General features: G+C 52.5%; 1 protein-coding gene and 2 pseudogenes across 1 annotated transcript in view; 2 read left to right on the top strand and 1 right to left on the bottom strand.

Annotated features, from left to right (window-relative positions):
- LOC144511093 (adenosine deaminase domain-containing protein 1-like) overlaps positions 1-23,849 on the bottom strand; it is a 112,717-nt gene that overhangs the window by 24,813 nt on the left and 64,055 nt on the right. Inside the window, exon 7 of the mRNA XM_078241071.1 lies at positions 7,438-7,579. Within this exon, the coding sequence (XP_078097197.1) occupies positions 7,438-7,579 (142 nt within the window). The remainder of the gene's footprint in view (positions 1-7,437; positions 7,580-23,849) is intronic.
- On the top strand, positions 12,118-12,297 carry LOC144511563 (U2 spliceosomal RNA; annotated as a pseudogene).
- LOC144511561 (U2 spliceosomal RNA) lies at positions 16,099-16,269 on the top strand (annotated as a pseudogene).

Genomic DNA, 23,849 nt, shown 5'->3' with positions numbered 1-23,849 from the left:
GGCGCAAAATGTTGGTAACATCGGGCCCATTATCTTGTAAATTGAGTTCGTGTCTATATATGACCTGTTTGTGAACACAACTCCCACTCACCTCATGATGGGGCAACGCTCCGAAAGCTTGTGCTACCAAATAAACCTGTTGGACTTTAACCTGGTTTTGTGAGACTTCTTACTGTGCCCACCCCAGTCCAACGTTGGCATCTCCACATCATAGTTTGTATTATACAGAGCAGAAACTTGGAGACAATACTAACTCTACTCTCTCAATCCAAGACACAGGATATCTGTCTAAAAGTGCAGTTATTCAAATCAGGTTTTTTGGAACTTGTAGTATAGCACCTGTGGACCAAGCCAACACCAAATTAAATTGCCCATTTGCAAATAATTAAAAATGATTTCAAGAGAATTACAAGCTGTCTGACGATAGATAGGGCAGCACAGTGGTTAGCACTGCTGCCTCAGTGCCAGGGATCCGGGTTCAATTCTGACCTCGCGTCAATGTCGGTGTGGAGTTTGCACGTTCTCTGTGTCTGCGTGGGTTTCCTCCAGGTGCTCCGGTTTCCTCCCACAGTCTATAGATGTGCAGGGTAGGTGGATTAACCATGCTAAATTGTCCCTTAGCGTCAGGGGGATTAATGGGGTAAATACGTGGGGCTACGGAGGTAGGATTGGTGTCGACACAGGCTCGATGGGCTGAATGGTCTCCTTCCATGAAGGTGGGTTGAAGTGTATCTACTTCAATGCAAGGAGCATCCAGAACAAGGTATTTGAACTTGGGGCGTAGATTGGTACTTGGGACTACGATGTTGTGGCCATTACGGAGACGTGGGTAGAACAAGGACAGGAATGGTTGTTGGATGTTCCGGGGTATAGATGTTTCACTAAGTGTAGGGAAGCTGGTAAAGGAGGTGGAGGAGTGGCATTGTTAATCAAGGATAGTTTAACGGCTGCGGAAAGGCACTTCGAGGGGGAGCTGCACACTGAGGTAATATGGGCTGAGGTTAGAAATAGGAAAGGAGCAGTCACGTTGTTAGGAGTTTACTATAGGCCCCCAAATAGTAATAGAGATGTGGAGGAAGAAATTGCTAAGCAGATTATGGATATGCGTGGGGGTCACAGGGTAGTTGTCATGGAGGACTTTAACTTTCCAAATATTGATTGGAACCTTTGTAGGTCAAATAGTTCGGATGGGGCAGTTTTTGTGGTGTGTGCAGGAGGGTTTCCTGACACAATATGTGGATAGGCCGACAAGAGGTGAGGCCACATTGGATTTGGTACTGGGAAATGAACCGGGCCAAGTGTTAGATTTGGTTGTGGGAGAGCACTGGAGATAGTGACCACAATTCGGTGTCTTTTGTTATTGCAATGGAGAGGGATAGGGCTGTACGGCAGGGCAAGGTTTACAATTGGGGGAGAGGTAATTATGATGCCATTAGGCAAGAATTAGGGGGCATAAGTTGGGAACAGAAACTGTCAGGGAAAGGAACGAATGAAAAGTGGAACTTTTTCAAGGAACAAATACTGGATGTCCTTGATAGGTATGTCCCTGTCAGGCAGGGAGGAAATGGCCGAGTGAGGGAACCATGTCTCACGAAAGAGGTGGAATGTCTTGATGAAAAGGAAGAGGGAAGCTTATGGAGGGATGAGGAAACAAGGTTCAGATGGCTCGATTGAGGGTTACAAGTTAGCAAGGAATGAGCTGAAAAAGGGGCTTAGGAGAGCAAGGAGGGGACATGAGAAGTCCTTGGCGGGTCGGATCAAGGAAAACCCCAAGGCTTTTTACTCTTATGTGAGGAATAAAAGAATGACCAGGGTGAGGTTAGGGCCGGTCAAGGACAGTAGTGGGAACTTGTGTATGGAGTCAGTAGAGATAGGCGAGGTGATGAATGAATACTTTTCTTCAGTGTTCACCAAGGAGAGGGGCCATGTTTTTGAGGAAGAGAAGGTGTTACAGGCTAATAGGCTGGAGGAAGTAGATGTTCGGAGGGAGGATGTACTGGCAGTTTTGAATAAACTGAAGGTCGATAAGTCCCCTGGGCCTGATGAAATATATCCTAGGATTCTTTGGGAGGCAAGGGATGAGATTGCAGAGCCTTTGGCTTTGAGCTTTGGGTCCTCGCTGTCCACGGGGATGGTGCCAGAGGACTGGAGAATGGCGAATGTTGTTCCTCTGTTTAAGAAAGGGAATAGAAATGACCCTGGTAATTATAGACCGGTTAGTCTTACTTCGGTGGTTGGTAAATTGATGGAAAAGGTCCTGAGAGATGGGATTTACGACCATTTAGAAAGATGCGGATTAATCCGGGATAGTCAGCACGGGTTCGTGAAGGGCAAGTCGTGCCTCACAAATTTGATAGAATTTTTTGAGGAGGTAACTAAGTGTGTTGATGAAGGTAGGGCAGTTGATGTCATATACATGGATTTTAGTAAGGCGTTTGATAAGGTCCCCCATGGTCAGCTTATGATGAAAGTGAGGAGGTGTGGGATAGAGGGAAAGTTGGCAGATTGGATAGGTAACTGGCTGTCTGATCGAAGACAGAGGGTGGTGGTCGATGGAAAATTTTCGGATTGGAGGCAGGTTGCTAGCGGAGTGCTGCAGGGATCAGTGCTTGGTCCTCTGCTCTTTGTGATTTTTATTAATGACTTAGAGGAGGGGGCTGAAGGGTGGATCAGTAAATTTGCTGATGACACCAAGATTGGTGGAGTAGTGGATGAGGTGGAGGGCTGTTGTAGGCTGCAAAGAGACATGGATAGGATGCAAAGCTGGGCTGAAAAATGGCAAATGGAGTTTAAACCTGATAAATGTGAGGGGATTCATTTTGGTAGGACTAATTTAAAAGTGGATTACAGGGTCAAAGGTAGGGCTCTGAAGACTGTGGAGGAACAGAGAGATCTTGGGGTCCATATCCACAGATCTCTAAAGGTTGCCACTCAAGTGGATAGAGCTGTGAAGAAGGCCTATAGTGTGTTAGCTTTTATTAACAGGGGGTTGGAGTTTAAGAGCTGTGTGGTTATGCTGCAACTGTACAGGAACTTGGTGAGACCACATTTGGAATATTGTGTGCAGTTCTGGTCACCTCACTATAAGAAGGATGTGGAAGCGCTGGAAAGAGTGCAGAGGAGATTTACCAGGATGCTGCCTGGTTTGGAGGGTAGGTCTTATGAGGAAAGGTTGAGGGAGCTAGGGCTGTTCTCTCTGGAGCGGAGGAGGATGAGGGGAGACTTAATAGAGGTTTATAAAATGATGAAGGGGATAGATAGAGTGAACGTTCAAAGACTATTTCCTCGGGTGGATGGAGCTATTACAAGGGGGCATAACTATAGGGTTCGTGGTGGGAGATACAGGAAGGATATCAGAGGTAGGTTCTTTACGCAGAGAGTGGTTGGGGTGTGGAATGGACTGCCTGCAGTGATAGTGGAGTCAGACACTTTAGGAACATTTAAGCGGTTATTGGATAGGCACATGGAGCACACCAGGATGATAGGGAGTGGGATAGCTTGATCTTGGTTTCAGATAAAGCTCGGCACAACATCGTGGGCCGAAGGGCCTGTTCTGTGCTGTACTGTTCTATGTTCTGCACTGTCAGGATTCTATGAGATACGGGTGAAAAAGGCCAATGTTTCATTTAGATGCCCTGTCATACAGCAGACTGGATTTCTGTCACACAAGGGCAACAGTTTGCTGCTGACACGGTAGAACCTTTGGGATGAACGTGTATTGCAATGGTGTTTTGTAGTGGCACAGGGTCCCTGCAGATGATGATTATTCAGTGAAAGCATATTAATTTGAGAAAATAAGATTAGTAATTCCATCTGAAGCAACACAATATACAGCTGACAAGATAAAAATGCAGATACCCTATTGGTACTGTCAATTTTACTCCACGCAAACGAGGGTGGAGGTTAAGTATTAAGCTGCCTCTGTAAATTAAGTGCAACCTAAAAAGCAATTACAAAAAGTGTGATATGATAAATTTCCTGAGATTAAGAAGAAAAATGCAAGTTGTGTCAAGATAAACACTAAGAAAGGCCACTGGATCCACTCAGATGCAATCAGTCCTCTCCACTGCAGAATTCAACAGTACAAAAAGGATACAAGGATACCCTAAAAAACAGCCATAAAAATTTCGGCATTGTAGACCTGCTCTCTGAAGAAAACACAGTAAGAGTTTTAACAACACCAGGTTTAAGTCCAACAGGTTTATTTGGTAGTAAATGCCATTAGCTTTCGGAGCACTGCTCCTTCATCAGATGGAGTGGATATCTGCTCTCAAACAGGGCAGACAGAGAAACAAAATCAGGTTACAGAATACTGATTAGAATGCGAATCTTTACAGCTGATCAGGTCTTAAAGATACAGACAATGAGAGTGGAGGGAGCATTAGGCACAGGTTAAAGAAATGTGTATTGTCTCCAGACAGGACAGCCGGGATCTTGGGTTCATGTCACACTATTGGTAACCCCCACAGCTTGCCTCCACACTTGCAGAATCTCACTGGCTGTCCTGTCTGGAGACAATACACATTTCTTTAACCTGTGCCTAATGCTCCCGCCACTCACATTGTTTGTATCTTTAAGACCTGATCAGCTGTAAAGATTCGCATTCTAATCAGTATTCTGTAACTTGATTTTGTATCTCTGTCTGCCCTGTTTGAGAGCAGATATCCACTCCATCTGATGAAGGAGCAGCGCTCCGAAAGCTAATGGCATTTGCTACCAAATAAACCTGTTGGACTTTAACCTGGTGTTGTTAAAACTCTTACTGTGTTTACCCCAGTCCAACGCTGGCATCGCCACATCATCTCTGAAGAAAAAGCAGCAGCCAACAGGGAAGCACTGAAATTCAGTTCAGCATGCTCTGAAAACGCCAACGTGCCCAGAGGATGGTTAGAGGAGGTTCAGTTGCACAATTCCCCCAAGTGTCAACAATTGGCAAATGAACTGCCAGTTTTGTGGGCATCTATGTCGATCTCGCATTGGATTCTTCAGAAAAGAGAGGACCACAGAAGATAATAATGCCACTTACAGCTTGAACATGCTTGAATAATAATGAGTATACAACCACAATTCGAAAGTTTCATTAGTTCTTCCTACATGATTGTACTTTAATTTTCAATTATTTCTTTCCCCATAGAATGTGGACAACACTGATGAGGTCAGTATTTGCTGCCCATTTCGAAATGCCCTCGAGAAAGTGGTAGTGAGTAACCTTCTTGAACCACTTCAATCATGTCATCGAATCCCAACAGTGCAGGAGGCCATTCGGCCCATCAAGTCTGTACCAACTCTCTGACAGAGAGTCTTACCCAGGCCCTATCCCTGTAACCCCACCTATTTACCCTGCTAATCCCCCTGACACTCAGGGGCAATTTAGCATGGCCAATCAACCTAACCTGCAGGTCTTTGGAGTGTGAGAGAAAACTGGAGCACTTGGAGGAAACCCTTGCAGACATGGGGAGAATGTGTAAACTCCATACAGACAGTCACCCAAGACCGGAATTGAACCCAGGTTCCTGGAGTTGAGGCAGCAGTGCCAGCATGCCAAATGGCACACACTTTAACTCTGCGTCGGTGATGGAGGGTGAAAACATTGAAGGTGGTGGATGGAGTGCTAAATAAAGAAACATAAAAGATAGGAGGAGGCCATTTGGCCCTTTGATTCTGCTCCGCCATTCATTAAGATCATGGCTGATCATCCAACTCAATAGCCTAATCCTGCTTTTTCCCCATAACCTTTGATCCCATTAGCTCCAAGTGCGATATCTAGCCACCACTTGAATGCATTCAATGTTTTGGCATCAACCACTTCCTGTGGTCATGAATTCCACAGGCTCACCACTCTTTGGGTGAAGAAATGTCTCCTCACCTCTGTCCTAAATAGTCTAACCCTGAATCCTCAGACTGTGACCCCTGGTTCTGGACTCCCCCACCATCAGGAACATCCTCTGCATCTATCCTGTCTAGACCAGTTGGAATTTCATAGGTCTCAATGAGATCCGCCCTCATTCATCTGAACTCCAGCAAAAACAATCCTAACCTAGTCAATCTCTCCTCATGCTTCAGTCCTGTCATCCCCGGAATCAGCCTGGTAAACCTTCGCTGTACTTCCTCGAGAGCAAGAACATCCTTCCTCAGAAAAGGAGAACTGCACACAATACTCTAGGTGTGGCCTCACCAAGGCCCTGTATAGTTGCAACAACACACCCCTGCTACTGTACACAAAACCTCTTGCAATGGAGGCCAACTTGCCATTTGCCTTCTTTACCGCCTGCTGCACCTGCAGACTTGCCTTCAGTGACTGGTGCACAAGGGCACCCAGCTGCACACTCCCCTCTCCCAGTTTACAGCCATTCAGGTAGTAATCTGCCTTCTTGTTTTTGCTTCCCAAGTGGTAATGAAGTGGGACTGCTTTGTCCTGTGTAGTGTCCAGTTCCTTGAGTGTTGTTTGAGCCACACTCATTCAAGCAAATAGAGTGTATTCCATCACAATCCTAACTTGTGCCTTGTAGATGGTTAAATGGCTTTGGGAGTCTGGAGGGGAGTTACTCCCTGGAGAATTCCTATCATCTTGACCTGCTCTTGTAGCCACAGTATTTATAGGGCTAGTCCAGATCAGTTTCTAGTCAATGGTAACCCCCAGGATAGTGATAGTGGGGAATTCAGCGATGGTAATGCTACTGAAGGTTGAAGCAAAAAGGTTTGATTCTCTTTTGTTGGAGATCATCATTGCCTGGTCACATGGCACAAGTGTTACTTAACAAAAACAGAAAATTATGGATAATCTCAGCAGGTCTGACAACATCTGTGGAGAGAGAATAGAGCCAAGGTTTCAAGTCTGGATGAGTCTGACTCGAAACACGTTGGCTCTATTCTCTCTCCACAGATGCCGTCAGACCCGCTGAGTTTTTCCAGCATTTTCTCTATTTGTTTCAGATTCCAGCATCTGCAGTATTTTGCCTTTAACTTATTAGCCCAATGTTGAATACTGTCTCGGTCTTGCTGCATATGGACATGGACTCCAGATCTGAGCAGTTGTGAATGGTATTGAGCATTGTGCAATCAACTACAAACATCCCCACCTCTGATCTTATGATGGAAGGAAGGTCATTGGGTTCATGCCTTTCATACATTTTCTCTTTACTTCTCAAATGCTAATTTTTAGTCATTCACAGTTGGTCAGGACTGTCAGCAAAACAAAAGTCCGAGTTTCTCCAGCATTCTCTCCCATGTTTCCTCATATGAGGAGGTTCGAGGTTCTCTTGTGCAGTGTTGAGGATGCAATTGTTTGACATCACTTTTACATTTGGATGAACTATTTATGAAGCAATATTCCAAATACCGGAGTAATGGCTGTTATGATGTGACATCGAAGTCTCATGACATGTTTTGAGAGATGGAAATCTCTATATACAGAAAGTTTTATGTGTCATTCATTACCTTTGCAATGCCCGTCTTGCAATCACTACAGCATGGCAGTCATGGAGTAAACGCCCATCAAAACGTATCCAACTGCTGTAACAAGTTTCACCTGTTCCCAAAGCAACCACATCGTACTGTTCACTGTTGCCATCTTCTGTCACTGCAATCAAAAAGTGGAATGTGTGTCATCTTTACAGGAACAATATGGAGATGTTATCTGGGTGCAGAGTCAATCAATTTGGAGAGTCTTAGTACACTTACTGGGACATAGGTCCACAGTACAAAACTCAGTAATTTTATTAAGGATGACAACAGTCCTACTCAATAGGTATGAGAACAGCAAGAATTCGTAGAAGTGCAGGCAATAATACTCAAGGTGAAAATTGAAGGATATTATTGCAGAAGTATCGAAGATGATCTTGTGTGGACCAATGCTATGCTGCAGGGTTAGAACAAAGAATTAAAAAAATTACAGCACAGGAACAGGCCCTTCAGCTCTCCAGCCTGCACCGACCATGCTGCCCGTCTGAACTAAAACACCCTACCCTTGCAGGGACCATATCCCTCAATTCCCATCCTATTCATGTATTTGTCCAGATGCCCCTTAAAAGTTACCATCGTATCTGCTTCCACCACTTCCCCTGGCAGTGAATTCCTAACCCTGTGCAAAAAAAAATTTGCCTTGTATATCTCTCTTAAACCTTGCCCCTCAAACCTTTGCCCTCCAGTAATTGACTCTTCCACCCTGGGAAAAAGCTTCTGACTATACGCTCTGTCCATGCCCCTCATAATCTTGTAGACTTGTTTTAGGACGCCCCTTGACCTCCGTCATTCCAGTGAGAACAAGCCAAGTTTCTCCATCCTCTCCTCATAGCTAATGCCCTCCATACCAGGCAACATCCTGGTAAAGCTTTTCTGTACCCTCTCCAAAGCCTCCATATCCTTCCGGTAGTGTGGTGACCAGAATTGAACACTATATTCCAAGTGCGGCCTAACTAAGGTTCTATAAAGCTGCAACATGTCCAACCTTTCCGCATGAGGATGTTGCCTGGTATGGAGGGCATTAGCTATGAGGTGAGGATGGAGAAACTTGGTTTGTTCTCACTGGAGCGACAGAGGCTGAGGGGAGACCTGATAGAAGTCTACAAGATTATGAGAGGCATGGACAGAGTGGATAGTCAGAAGCTTTTTCCCAGGGTGGAAGAGTCAATTACTAGGGGGCATAGGTTTAAGGTGCGAGAGGCAAAGTTTAAAGGGGATGTACGAGGCAGATTTTTTACACAGAGAGTCGTGGATGCCTGGAACCCGTTGCCGGGGGAGGTAGTGGAAGCGGATACGGTAGTGACTTTTAAGGGGCGTCTTGACAAGTACATGAATAGGATGGGAATAGAGGGATATGGTCCCCGGAAGGGTAGGGGGTTTTAGTTAAGTTGGGCAGCATGGTCGGTGCAGGCTCGGAGGGCCGAAGGGCCTGTTCCTGTGCTGTAATTTTCTTTGTTCTTTTATGAGAGGCCACATTTCAACGGTATGGTTTGGCACGACATTAAACATGAATTTCAAAAGCAACAACTGATCATTTTTTAAAAGTGCAATTGATAAAAAATACCATTAAGAAGTGCCAACAGAGCTAACCAGTAAAACCCTTTTGCCTTTACATTTAAGAGCTAGACAGACAGATTAAACCCCCGCTAGAATGCTGGGCACAGGGCTGAGCGAAGGAGTTGGGTTACCTGACCTTGCCTCTGCTTCTGATGAATATTCCAAGCAAGCAAACACAATAGTCCAAAACACAGTCTGTCTGCTCCAGCCAGCTTCAAACAAAGAACAATTCACAGGTCTGAATCTCCAATAATGGTGCTAATAAGAAATAGGAGCAGGAGTAGGCCATCTAGCCCCTCGAGCCTGCCCCGCCATTCAATAAGATCATGGCTGATCTGACGTGGATCAGTACCACTTACCCGCCTGATCCCCATAACCCTTAATTCCCTTACCGATCAGGAATCCATCCATCCGCGCTTTAAACATATTCAGCGAGGTAGCCTCCACCACCTCAGTGGGCAGAGAATTCCAGAGATTCACCACCCTCTGGGAGAAGAAGTTCCTCCTCAACTCTGTCTTAAACCGACCCCCCTTTATTTTGAGGCTGTGTCCTCTAGTTTTAACTTCCTTACTAAGTGGAAAGAATCTCTCCGCCTCCACCCTATCCAGCCCCCGCATTATCTTATAAGTCTCCATAAGATCCCCCCTCATCCTTCTAAACTCCAACGAGTACAAACCCAATCTCCTCAGCCTCTCCTCATAATCCAAACCCCTCATCTCCGGTATCAACCTGGTGAACCTTCTCTGCACTCCCTCCAATGCCAATATATCCTTCCTCATATAAGGGGACCAATACTGCACACAGTATTCCAGCTGCGGCCTCACCAATGCCCTGTACAGGTGCATCAAGACATCCCTGCTTTTATATTCTATCCCCTTCGCAATATAGGCCAACATCCCATTTGCCTTCTTGATCACCTGTTGTACCTGCAGACTGGGCTTTTGCGTCTCATGCACAAGGACCCCCAGGTCCCTTTGCACGGTAGCATGTTTTAATTTGTTTCCATTGAGATAGTAATCCCATTTGTTATTATTTCCTCCAAAGTGTATAACCTCGCATTTCTCAACGTTATACTCCATTGGCCTCATCACTAATTGTTCTAACACAATGGTTTCAATAAGAGGACCTCGTTTAATGTCCCAAAACATATATCACACAACTGAGATTTGGAGACTAGCAGAATTCCTTCAAGTATTAGGTCTTTTGAGTACAGGACCATCTACATAACTGTGACGCAGTGGTTGTGAAAAAGGGGAATAAAGGCAGCTGGTGTGTTGCAATGAGAAAGGCCAGGAGAGAGATGGTAAGAGTGAAGCTGAGAGTGCTGTGGGTGGCACAGTGGTTAGAAACATAGAAAAACTACAGCACAAAACAGGCCCTTTGGCCCCACAAGTTGTGCCGAACATATCCCTACCTTTTAGGCCTACCTATAACCCTCCATCCTATTAAGTCCCATGTACTCATCCAGGAGTCTCTTAAAAGACACTATTGAGTTTGCCTCCACCACCACTGACAGCAGCCGATTCCACTCGCCCACCACCCTCTGTGTGAAAAACTTACTCCTAACATCTCCCCTGTACCTACCCCCCAGCACCTTAAACCTGTGTCCTCTCGTCGCAGCCATTTCCACCCTGGGAAAAAGCCTCCGAGAGTCCACCCGATCTATGCCTCTCAACATCTTATATACCTCTATTAGGTCTCCTCTCATCCTACGTCTCTCCAAGGAGAAAAGACTGAGCTCCCTCAGCCTATCCTCATAAGGCATGCCACTCAATCCAGGCAACATCCTTGTAAATCGCCTCTGCACCTTTTCAATCTTTTCCACATCCTTCCTGTAATGAGGCGACCAGAACTGAGCACAGTACTCCAAGTGGGGTCTGACGAGGGTCTTATATAGCTGCATCATTATCCCCAGACTCCTAAACTCAATCCCTCGATTGATAAAGGCCAGCACACCATACGCCTTCTTAACCACCTCCTCCACTTGCGGGGCCGATTTCAGAGTCCTATGGACCCAGACCCCAAGGTCCTTCTGATCCTCTACAGTACTAAGAGTCTTTCCCTTTATATTGTACTCCTTCATCCCATTTGACCTGCCAAAATGGACCACTACGCATTTATCTGGGTTGAAGTCCATCTGCCACTTCTCCGCCCAGTCTTGCATCCTATCTATGTCCCTCTGTAACTTCTGACATCCCTCCAGACTATCCACAACCCCACCAACCTTCGTGTCGTCAGCAAACTTACCAACCCATCCCTCCACTTCCTCATCCAGGTCATTTATGAAAATGACAAACAGCAAGGGTCCCAGAACAGATCCCTGGGGCACACCACTGGTGACCAACCTCCATTTAGAAAAAGACCCATCTATACCCACTCTCTGCCTCCTTTGGGCAAGCCAATTCTGAATCCACAGGGCAGCAGCCCCTTGGATCCCATGCCCTCTCACTTTTTCTAGAAGCCTTGCATGGGGGACCTTATTAGCACTGCTGACGCACAATGACAAGGTTCCGGGTTTGAATCCCGCCTTGGGTCACTGTCTGTGTGGAGTTTGCACATTCACCGGTGTCTGAGTGGGTTTCCTCCAGGTACTGATTAGGTGAATTGGCTATGCTCAATTGCCCCTTATTGTCAGGAGGGCTAGCCAGGTATGAGATTATAGGGATAGGGCCTGGGTGGGATTGTGGTCAGTGCAGACTTGAGGCCAAATGGCCTCCTTCTGCACTGTATGATTCTATGTTTACATATGTAAGTGTTTGAATGGTGTCAGCCAGTTGCAAAAAAGAGGGAAGGCATATGGCAGTTGGCAAGTCGAGAGCAGCACCGGCATCGGTTCTCAGCCTTTTGGCTAAGATCAAGTGTAGTTTTGCAGTGCTGCACTTGGTTGAAGTCATGAAGTTACACTGAGGCTTTATTTGAAGCAATTTTTAAAAGCAGCATCGAGGCCTTTTGGCCAAGATGCAAATGAGATCAAGCCCTGGAGGCGGTGCAATGCCTGCTCCAATCAGCTTGGATCATGTCGATCAAGCCCAAGAGAGGAGGTGAGAGCCCTGTCTTGTCAGCTTGGATTGGGAATGTCTCACTTGTTAAGACTTCAATTAGACTTTGATTGCATTAAAAAAATGTCTGTTCTTATCAGTTTAATATCTAATACGTCCCTTATCTGAGGACCATATATTAAATTGATTTTTGGAGCAGGGAGATGGAATAGGGGCTTGCTCCATCCACTCCACGTATCGGCCCGGTATTGCAGTATCTCCGGGAACGGTGCACCACCCCCTTTCTGGGGACATTCTCAAACTTCAAAAACAGCTCTCGCACAAACTCACTCTGATGTGGTGGTGCCGGCATTGCACCGGGGTCGGTGGGCGGGCACAGTAAAAAGTCTCACAACACCAGGTTAAAGTTATTTGGCATCACCAGCTTTCGGAGCGCTGCTCCTTCCTTCATCAGGTGAGTGGAGAGTTGGTTTCACAAACGCGGCATATATAGACAAAGATTCAGTTGCAAGATAATGGTTGGAATGCCAGTCTTTACAGGAGTCTTTACAGTCTTGACGAAGGAGCAGTGCTCCGAAAGCTTATGGTATTTGCTACCAAACAAACCTGTTGGACTTTAACCTGGTGTTGTGAGACTTCTTACAGTCTTTACAGGTACAGACAGTGCGAGTGGAGAGAGGGATAATCACAGCTTAAAGAGGTGTAAATTGTCTCAAGCCAGGACAGTTAATAGGATTTTGCAAGCCCAGGGCAAATGGTGGTTGGGGGGGGTTTACACGTAGTGTGACATGAACCCAAGATCCCGCTTGAGGCCGTCCTCATGTGTGCGGAACTTGGCTATCAGTTTCTGCTCAGCGAACTCTGCTTTGTCTCTTAAAAACAAACACTTCCTCTCCACGTGTGCTCACTCGCAGCTTGTCATATGTGACAGCAGATATCCACTCCATCTGACGAAGGAGCAGTGCTCCGAAAGCTTATGGTATTTGCTACCAAATAAACCTGTTGGACTTTAACCTGGTGTTGTGAGACTTCTTACTGAGCTTCACACACACCAGCTCCACACACAACCCTCTCAGCTCCCCCTACTGCTTGCTCATCAAATCACACCCACCGCAAATCTCACACTTACTTCCCGACATCTACCTGCACATTCACACCATTACTTACACGCCACATCCAGCCCATTCCCACCTCCCCATCTGCACCAACTCTCCCAGCACCTCCTGCTGCTATTCCCCTGCCTTCTCCTCACAACTCTGCTGCTGCTGCTGCACATTCCTTCTTTCAAATTACCAGCTCCTTCAATGCCTCCATTCAACCTGCCTCCGCCACCCTTTCGTAAAAACACTGCCCTCTCAGGCCGATTAATGTGTATGCCCCTGCCGTTAAGAGTGAACGGTCATCTTCAGATCCAGGGTCCGCTCCGTGGAGTAAAATGAAACATGCTCACGTTTCTTCTTCCAAAAGGTGCACAGAGAGGCCTCTGTGATCAGCAGTCTGAAGGAAGAAGATGGCTCTGTAAAGTCATCGCAGACTGACATTCTCAGGATCTGCAAATCCTTCTATGCCGGACTACATGACCTGAAGCCAAACAGACAGCACGGCCTCCATCTTTCCTGTCGTCTATCACGGAGGTCTGAGACAACGGCGAGCAGGAGAGCCTGGACAGACCGTAATCTCTGGATGAGCTGACAAAGGCCGTCGGGTCCTTTCAGAAGGCTAAAACTCCCGGAAGCGACGGCTCACCGGCTGAATTTTACTCGGCGTCGTGGGACTTGGCCAGCCCGGACTTGCTGGAAGTATACGAGAGTATGCTTCTGGAAGGCAGCATGTCAGAATCCATGAGGAAAGGCATCATCACCCTCAGCTCCATGAAGAAGGGGGAAAGGGAAGGAATTAGAAACTGGCCACCCATTTCACTGTTGAACGCAGGTTACAAAATTCTAGCCAAGGTCACCGCCAACCGGGTCAAGTTTGCTCTGGAATTGGTGATCCATCCTGATCAAACCTGTGCTGTACCTGGCAGGAAGATCTCGGATAGCCTCGCGCTACTCAGGAATACAGGGATATGATTGCCTACGTGCAGGACAGGCAGGTGGACACTGCCTCATCAGCCTGGACCAGGAGAGGGCGTTTGACAGAATATCGCACACCTACATGATGGATGTGCTGTCCAAAATGGGCTTTGGGGAGGGAATCCGCAAGTGAATCCAACTGCTCTACACAGACATCAGTAGCGCAGTTTCAATCAATGGGTGGGAATCAGATAGGTTTCAGATCAGGTCTGGAGTCAGGCAGGGCTGCCCTCTTTCCTCTGTCCTTTTTGTGTGTTGCATTGAACCCTTTGCCGTGTCCATCTGAAAGGACCCAGGTATTAAAGGGGTTACCATCCCAGGCAGCGGAGGCACGCAGGTCAAAGCCTCCCTGTACATGGATGACGTGGTTGTCTTCTGCTCAGACTCGTCATCTGTTTGCAGGCTCCTCCAAGTCTGTGAACAGTTCGGACTGGCCTCAACAGCCAAGGTCAACTGGGGCAAGAGTGAAGCCATGTTCTTTGGGAACTGGGCTGACCGATCCTGTGTCCCCTTTACTGTCAGGGCAGATTACCTTAAGGTGCTGGGATATGGTTTGGATTGGTGGGGGCGTGCGCCAAAAACTGGGAAGAGCGTATTGCCAAAGCAAGGCAAAAACTGGGCATGTGGTAGCAACGCGCTCTATCACCAGCAAAAACCTCGTCATCCGGTGTGAGGTACTCTCTGCTTCGTTATAATGTAGTCATGATGTGGAGATGCCGGCGTTGGATCTCCACATCATGACACTTTAACCTGGTGTTGTTAAAACTCTTACTGTCGTTATATGTAGTGCAAGTGTGGCCAATTCCCAAATCCTGCGCTGCAGCAGTCACCTGGGCCATCTTCAAATTTATCTGGAGATCTACGATGGATCGTGTCCGGAGGGAAACGAGCATAAATCTCCGGAGAATAGAGGGAAAAATGTTCCCAACGTCGCCCTCATCCTGATGGCCACCTTTGTGTGCGGCTGCATCAAGCTGTGTGTAGATCCTCGGTAAGCTAACACCAAGTGCCACTACTTTTTGGGGTTCTACCTGTCCCAAGTGTTGCGGAGGATGGCTCGGGCCACACTGCCACGTAATGTTCCAAGTAGTTGGACCGTACCGCAGCACCTATCCTTCGTGGAGAAATTCTTCCAGAAACACAACTTTGACCACATGGCGATCAAACAGTGGTCCTTGAGGCCCTGAGGGAAAAGGAGATGGTGGATCCTGTCGGATGGCTCCCTGAGCAGACTGTCAGTATCATCTGGCAGAATGCCTCATCGTCAAAACTTTCAAACAAGCACCAAGTCTTGGCTTGGTTGGTGGTGAGAAGGGCACTCCCTGTCAGATCCTTCATGCACTCCCAAGGTCTCAACACCACCGCACGCTGCCCTCCAGGCGGCTGCAGCGGTGATGAGACGGTCGCACACCTCCTTGTGGAATGTGCCTTTGCCAAGAAGGTCTGGAGTGAGATGCAGTGGTATTTGTCGAGGTTCATCCCAAGCGGCTCTGTGGCACAGGACTCTTTGCTCTACGGGCTGTTTCCAGGGACTCACACCGAGCCAAATATCAACTGCTGCTGGAGGGTCATCAACTCGGTGAAGGACGCGCTTTGGTCCCAAACATGCTGATCTTCCAGTGCAAAGATTTGTCCTCGACCGAGTGTTGCAGACTGGCACATCCCAAGGTACAGGACTACGTGCTCAGGGACGTTCTCAAGCTTGGGGCAGCCGCCGCAAAGGCAATGGGTAAAGGCCACCGTGTAAAGCGTCTCAACCAAGGCAGGCCGATGGGCCAGTAACTGTAAAAAACCCTCGGACTGCGTAACTGTGCAACACTGTAAAAATAGCACACAGTGAAATGTGACAAATGTATATAGTTTGTTGAAGAACTGAACTGTAATGTGTGTAATGTCTTGGAACTGAACACTGTAAAATATTGAAGTTAAGGAAATTGTAAATATGACTGTTTTTGCACTGTCGTTTCTGTAATGGTTTATTTCAGAGTATTTATGAATAAAGTAGATCTTTGAAATAAAAAAAGCTGTTCTGATCAGTTTAATATCTGATACGTCCCTTATCTGGGGACCATATATTAAATTGATTTTTGGAGCAGGGAGATGGAATAGGGGCTTGCTCCGTCCACTCCACGTATCGGCCCGGTATTGCAGTGTCTCCGGGAACGGTGCACCACCCTGTGGTAAACCACTGTTATATGTTATCTGTAGTGGTTAACCACCATAGTTAGTATTTCTCAGTACCTGGATATGTGCCACATCCCTGTCCGTTCCGCCCAAGTCTCCTCCCCCTGGTCTGGGTATAAAGGCGGTGGCTCCTCCCCCTTGCTCACACTTCAGACCAGATCACCGACAGGGATGGCTCCAAGTTCTTGCCAATAAAAGCCTATTTGTCTTGCTCACAACTAGTCTCGGCTCGATTGATAGTGCATCACACCGCTTTCCGAGGGCACTCTCAAACTTCAAAAACAGCTCTCACACAACTCACTCTGCTTTCTCGCTTTAAAAAAAACTTCCTCAACACGCACGCTCACTAGCAGCCTCTCACACACAGACTCAGACAGTTGTTCCTGCCAGCCTTTGGCTTCAGTTTATTGGGCCCAGATCCGCCCTTGTTCCATTGACGTTGTCTTTCCCCGACTCAATTAATCTCACTCTGGAGTGTTCATTGTCCTTTTCCATTTTTATCCCAAATCACCTACACTCCCTCGACACTTGCTGCTGCCTTGGAACCCAGAGAGAGAGAGAGAGAGAGAGAGAGAGGGGGGCAGACCGAGAGAGAGAGAGAGAGAGGGGGGCAGACTGAGAGAGAGAGAGGGGGCAGACCGAGAGAGAGAGAGAGAGAGGGGGGCAGACCGAGAGAGAGAGAGAGAGGGGGGCAGACCCAGAGGGGGGCAGACCCAGAGGGGGGGGCAGACCCAGAGAGAGAGGGGGGCAGACCCAGAGGGGGGGCAGACCCAGAGGGGGGGGCAGACCCAGAGAGAGAGAGAGGGGGGCAGACCCAGAGGGGGGGCAGACCCAGAGAGAGAGAGAGAGGGGGGGCAGACCCAGAGGGGGGGGCAGACCCAGAGAGAGACAGAGGGGGCAGACCGAGAGAGAGAGGGGGGTAGACCGAGAGAGAGAGAGAGAGAGAGAGAGGGTGGCAGACCGAGAGAGAGAGAGAGAGAGAGAGAGGGGGACAGACCGAGAGAGAGAGAGAGAGAGGGGGGCAGACCGAGAGAGAGAGAGAGAGAGGGGGGCAGACCGAGAGAGAGAGAGAGGGGGGGGCAGGCCGAGAGAGAGAGAGAGAGGGGGGCAGACCGAGAGAGAGAGAGAGAGAGGGGGGCAGACCGAGAGAGAGAGAGAGAGAGAGGGGGGCAGACCGAGAGAGAAAGAGAGAGAGAGAGGGGGGCAGACCGAGAGAGAGAGAGAGAGAGGGTGGCAGACCGAGAGAGAGAGAGAGAGAGGGGGACAGACCGAGAGAGAGAGAGAGAAGGGGGCAGACCGAGAGAGAGAGAGAGAGGGGGGCAGGCCGAGAGAGAGAGAGAGAGAGAGGGGGGCAGACCGAGAGAGAGAGAGAGAGAGGGGGGCAGACCAAGAGAGAGAGAGAGAGAGAGAGAGAGAGGGGGGCAGACCGAGAGAGAGAGAGAGAGAGAGAGAGAGGGGGCAGACCGAGAGAGAGAGAGAGAGAGAGAGAGAGAGAGGGGGGCAGACCGAGAGAGAGAGAGGGGGGCAGACCGAGAGAGAGAGAGAGAGAGAGAGGGGGGAGACCGAGAGAGAGAGAGAGAGAGAGAGAGAGGGGGGCAGACTGGAGAGAGAGAGAGAGAGAGAGAGGGGGGCAGACCGAGAGAGAGAGAGAGAGGGGGGCAGACCGAGAGAGAGAGAGAGAGAGGGGGGCAGACCGAGAGAGAGAGAGAGGGGGGCAGACCGAGAGAGAGAGAGAGAGAGAGAGGGGGGCAGACCGAGAGAGAGAGAGAGAGAGAGAGAGAGAGAGGGGGGGCAGACCGAGAGAGAGAGAGAGAGGGGGGCAGACTGAGAGAGAGAGAGAGGGGGGCAGACCGAGAGAGAGAGAGAGAGAGGGGGCAGACCGAGAGAGAGAGAGAGAGAGGGGGCAGACCGAGAGAGAGAGAGAGAGGGAGGCAGACCGAGAGAGAGAGAGAGGGGGGCAGACTGAGAGAGAGAGAGAGAGGGGGGCAGACCATAGAGAGAGGGGGGCAGACCGAGAGAGAGAAAGAGAGAGAGAGAGAGAGAGAGAGGGGGGCAAACCGAGAGAGAGAGAGAGAGAGGGGGCCAGACCGAGAGAGAGAGAGGGGGGCAGACCGAGAGAGAGAGAGAGAGGGGCAGACCGAGAGAGAGAAAGAGAGAGAGAGAGAGAGAGGGGGTCAGACCCAGAGGGGTGGGCAGACCCAGAGAGAGAGAGAGAGAGAGGGGGCAGACCGAGGGCGGCAGACCGAGAGAGAGAGAGAGAGAGAGGGGGTCAGACCCAGAGGGGGGGGCAGACCCAGAGAGAGAGAGAGAGAGAGGGGGGCAGACCGAGGGGGGCAGACCGAGAGAGAGAGAGAGAGAGAGGGAGGCAGACCGAGAGAGAGAGAGAGGGGGGCAGACCGAGGGGGGCAGACCGAGAGAGAGAGAGAGAGGGGGGCAGACCGAGAGAGAGAGAGAGAGAGGGGGGCAGACCGAGAGAGAGAGAGAGGGGGGCAGACCGAGAGAGAGAGAGAGAGAGAGAGGGAGGCAGACCGAGAGAGAGAGGGGGGCAGACCGAGAGAGAGAGAGAGAGAGGGGGGCAGACAGAGAGAGAGGGGGGCAGACCGAGAGAGAGAGAGAGAGAGGGGGGCAGACCGAGAGAGAGAGAGAGAGAGAGGGGGCAGACCCAGAGGGGGGGCAGACCCAGAGGGGGGGGCAGACCCAGAGAGAGAGGGGGGCAGACCCAGAGGGGGGGCAGACCCAGAGGGGGGGGCAGACCCAGAGAGAGAGAGAGAGGGGGGCAGACCCAGAGGGGGGGGGCAGACACAGAGAGAGAGAGAGAGGGGGGGCAGACCCAGAGGGGGGGGCAGACCCAGAGAGAGACAGAGGGGGGCAGACCGAGAGAGAGAGGGGGGCAGACCGAGAGAGAGAGAGAGAGAGAGAGAGGGTGGCAGACCGAGAGAGAGAGAGAGAGAGAGAGAGAGAGGGGGACAGACGGAGAGAGAGAGAGAGAGAGAGGGGGGCAGACCGAGAGAGAGAGAGAGAGGGGGGCAGACCGAGAGAGAGAGAGAGGGGGGGGCAGGCCGAGAGAGAGAGAGAGAGGGGGGCAGACCGAGAGAGAGAGAGAGAGAGGGGGGCAGACCGAGAGAGAGAGAGAGAGAGAGGGGCAGACCGAGAGAGAGAGAGAGAGAGGGGGGCAGACCGAGAGAGAGAGAGAGAGAGGGGGGCAGACCGAGAGAGAGAGAGAGAGAGGGGGGCAGACCGAGAGAGAGAGAGAGAGAGGGGGGAACACCGAGAGAGAGAGAGAGAGAGAGAGGGGGGCAGACCGAGAGAGAAAGAGAGAGAGAGAGGGGGGCAGACCGAGAGAGAGAGAGAGAGAGAGAGAGGGGGACAGACCGAGAGAGAGAGAGAGAGGGGGGCAGACCGAGAGAGAGAGAGAGAGGGGGGCAGGCCGAGAGAGAGAGAGAGAGGGGGGGCAGACCGAGAGAGAGAGAGAGAGAGGGGGGCAGACCGAGAGAGAGAGAGAGAGAGAGAGGGGGGCAGACCGAGAGAGAGAGAGAGGGGGGCAGACCGAGAGAGAGGGGGGCAGACCGAGAGAGAGAGAGGGAGAGAGAGAGAGAGAGAGGGGGGCAGACCGAGAGAGAGAGAGAGAGAGAGAGGGGGGCAGACCGAGAGAGAGAGAGAGGGGGGCAGACCGAGAGAGAGAGAGAGGGGGGCAGACCGAGAGAGAGAGAGAGGGGGGGGCAGACCGAGAGAGAGAGAGAGAGAGAGGGGGGCAGACCGAGAGAGAGAGAGAGAGAGAGGGGGCAGACCGAGAGAGAGAGAGAGAGAGAGAGGGGGGGGGCAGACCGAGAGAGAGAGAGAGAGAGGGGGGCAGACCAAGAGAGAGAGAGAGAGAGAGGGGGGCAGACCGAGAGAGAGAGAGAGAGGGGGGCAGACCGAGAGAGAGAGGGGGGCAGACCGAGAGAGAGAGAGAGAGGGGGGCAGACTGAGAGAGAGAGAGAGGGGGGCAGACCGAGAGAGAGAGAGAGAGAGAGAGAGAGGGGGGCAGACCGAGAGAGAGAGAGGGGGGCAGACCGAGAGAGAGAGAGAGAGAGGGGGGCAGACTGAGAGAGAGAGAGAGGGAGGCAGACCGAGAGAGAGAGAGAGGGGAGCAGACTGAGAGAGAGAGAGAGAAGGGGGCAGACCGAGAGACAGAGAGAGAGGGGGGCAGACCGAGAGAGAGAAAGAGAGAGAGAGAGAGAGGGGGGCAAACCGAGAGAGAGAGAGAGAGAGGGGCCAGACCGAGAGGGGGAGAGGGGGGCAGACCGAGAGAGAGGGGCAGACCGAGAGAGAGAAAGAGAGAGAGAGAGAGAGAGGGGGTCAGACCCAGAGGGGGGGGCAGACCCAGAGAGAGAGAGAGAGAGGGGGGCAGACCGAGGGGGGCAGACCGAGAGAGAGAGAGAGAGAGGGAGGCAGACCGAGAGAGAGAGAGAGAGGGGGGCAGACCGAGGGGGGCAGACCGAGAGGGAGAGAGAGAGAGGGGGGCAGACCGAGAGAGAGAGAGAGGGGGGCAGACCGAGAGAGAGAGAGAGAGAGAGGGGGGCAGACCGAGAGAGAGAGAGAGAGGGGGGCAGACCGTGAGAGAGAGAGAGAGGGGGGCAGACCGAGAGAGAGGGGGCAGACCGAGAGAGAGAGGGGGGCAGACCGAGAGAGAGTGAGAGAGAGAGAGGGGGGCAGACCCAGAGGGGGGGCAGACCCAGAAGGGGGGGTAGACCCAGAGAGAGAGAGAGGGGGGCAGACCGATTGGGGCAGACCGAGAGAGAGAGAGAGAGAGAGGGAGGCAGACCGAGAGAGAGAGAGAGGGGGAGGCAGACCGAGAGAGAGAGAGAGAGGGGGGCAGACCGAGAGGGAGAGAGAGGGGGGCAGACCGAGAGAGAGAGAGAGGGGGGCAGACCGAGAGAGAGAGAGAGAGGGGGGCAGACCGGGAGAGAGAGAGAGAGAGGGGGGCAGACCGGGAGAGAGAGAGAGAGAGGGGGCAGACCCAGAGAGAGAGAGAGAGGGGGGCAGACCCAGAGAGAGAGAGAGAGGGGGGCAGACCCAGAGAGAGAGAGAGAGGGGGGCAGACCCAGAGAGAGAGAGAGAGGGGGGCAGACCCAGAGAGAGAGAGAGAGGGGGGCAGACCCAGAGAGAGAGAGAGAGGGGGGCAGACCCAGAGAGAGAGAGAGAGGGGGGCAGACCCAGAGGGGGGGCAGACCCAGAGGGGGGGCAGACCCAGAGGGGGGGCAGACCCAGAGGGGGGGCAGACCCAGAGGGGGGGCAGACCCAGAGGGGGGGCAGACCCAGAGGGGGGGCAGACCCAGAGGGGGGGCAGACCCAGAGGGGGGGCAGACCCAGAGGGGGGGCAGACCCAGAGGGGGGGCAGACCCAGAGGGGGGGCAGACCCAGAGGGGGGGCAGACCCAGAGGGGGGCAGACCCAGAGGGGGGGCAGACCCAGAGGGGGGGCAGACCCAGAGGGGGGGCAGACCCAGAGGGGGGGCAGACCCAGAGGGGGGGCAGACCCAGAGGGGGGGCAGACCCAGAGGGGGGGCAGACCCAGAGGGGGGGCAGACCCAGAGGGGGGGCAGACCCAGAGGGGGGGCAGACCCAGAGGGGGGGCAGACCCAGAGGGGGGGCAGACCCAGAGGGGGGGCAGACCCAGAGGGGGGGCAGACCCAGAGGGGGGGCAGACCCAGAGGGGGGGCAGACCCAGAGGGGGGGCAGACCCAGAGGGGGGGCAGACCCAGAGGGGGGGCAGACCCAGAGGGGGGGCAGACCCAGAGGGGGGGCAGACCCAGAGGGGGGGCAGACCCAGAGGGGGGGGCAGACCCAGAGGGGGGGGCAGACCCAGAGGGGGGGGCAGACCCAGAGGGGGGGGCAGACCCAGAGGGGGGAGAGGGGGGCAGACCCAGAGAGGGGGCAGACCCAGAGAGGGGGTGGGGGCAGACCAGAGAGAGAGGGGGCAGACCCAGAGGGGGGGCAGACCCAGAGGGGGGGGCAGACCCAGAGAGAGAGAGAGGGGGGCAGACCGAGAGAGAGAGAGAGAGAGAGAGAGAGGGGGCAGACCGAGAGAGAGAGAGGGGGGCAGACCGAGAGAGAGAGAGAGAGAGGGGGGCAGACTGAGAGAGAGAGAGAGGGAGGCAGACCGAGAGAGAGAGAGAGGGGGGCAGACTGAGAGAGAGAGAGAGAAGGGGGCAGACCGAGAGAGAGAGAGAGGGGGGCAGACCGAGAGAGAGAAAGAGAGAGAGAGAGAGAGGGGGGCAAACCGAGAGAGAGAGAGAGAGAGGAGGCCAGACCGAGAGAGAGAGAGGGGGGCAGACCGAGAGAGAGAAAGAGAGAGAGAGAGAGAGAGGGGGTCAGACCCAGAGGGGGGGCAGACCCAGAGAGAGAGAGAGAGAGAGGGGGGCAGACCGAGGGCGGCAGACCGAGAGAGAGAGAGGGGGTCAGACCCAGAGGGGGGGGCAGACCCAGAGAGAGAGAGAGAGAGGGGGGCAGACCGAGGGGGGCAGACCGAGAGAGAGAGAGAGAGAGAGGGAGGCAGACCGAGAGAGAGAGAGAGAGGGGGGCAGACCGAGGGGGGCAGACCGAGAGGGAGAGAGAGAGAGGGGGGCAGACCGAGAGAGAGAGAGAGGGGGGCAGACCGAGAGAGAGAGAGAGAGAGGGGGGCAGACCGAGAGAGAGAGAGAGAGGGGGCAGACCGTGAGAGAGAGAGAGAGGGGGGCAGACCGAGAGAGAGGGGGGCAGACCGAGAGAGAGAGGGGGGCAGACCGAGAGAGAGTGAGAGAGAGAGAGGGGGGCAGACCCAGAGGGGGGGCAGACCCAGAAGGGGGGGTAGACCCAGAGAGAGAGAGAGGGGGGCAGACCGATTGGGGCAGACCGAGAGAGAGAGAGAGAGAGAGGGAGGCAGACCGAGAGAGAGAGAGAGGGGGAGGCAGACCGAGGAGAGAGAGAGAGAGAAGGGGGGCAGACCGAGAGAGAGAGAGAGGGGGGCAGACCGAGAGAGAGAGAGAGGGGGGCAGACCGAGAGAGAGAGAGAGGGGGGCAGACCGGGAGAGAGAGAGAGAGAGGGGGGCAGACCCAGAGGGAGAGAGAGGGGGGGCAGACCCAGAGGGGGGGCAGACCCAGAGGGGGGGCAGACCCAGAGGGGGGGCAGACCCAGAGGGGGGGCAGACCCAGAGGGGGGGCAGACCCAGAGGGGGGGCAGACCCAGAGGGGGGGCAGACCCAGAGGGGGGGCAGACCCAGAGGGGGGGCAGACCCAGAGGGGGGGCAGACCCAGAGGGGGGGCAGACCCAGAGGGGGGGGCAGACCCAGAGGGGGGGGCAGACCCAGAGGGGGGAGAGAGGGGGGCAGACCCAGAGAGGGGGCAGACCCAGAGGGGGGGGGGGGCAGACCAGAGAGAGAGGGGGGCAGACCCAGAGGGGGGGCAGACCCAGAGGGGGGGCAGACCCAGAGAGAGAGAGAGGGGGGCAGACCCAGAGGGGGGGCAGACCCAGAGGGGGGGCAGACCCAGAGAGAGAGAGAGAGGGAGAGGGGGGGCAGACCGAGAGAGAGAGAGAGAGAGAGGCAGACCGAGAG

Source organism: Mustelus asterias, chromosome 24, assembly GCF_964213995.1.
Source record: "Mustelus asterias chromosome 24, sMusAst1.hap1.1, whole genome shotgun sequence".
Classification (NCBI taxonomy): Eukaryota; Metazoa; Chordata; class Chondrichthyes; order Carcharhiniformes; family Triakidae; genus Mustelus; species Mustelus asterias.
This window is presented reverse-complemented; position numbering and strand designations above follow the sequence as displayed.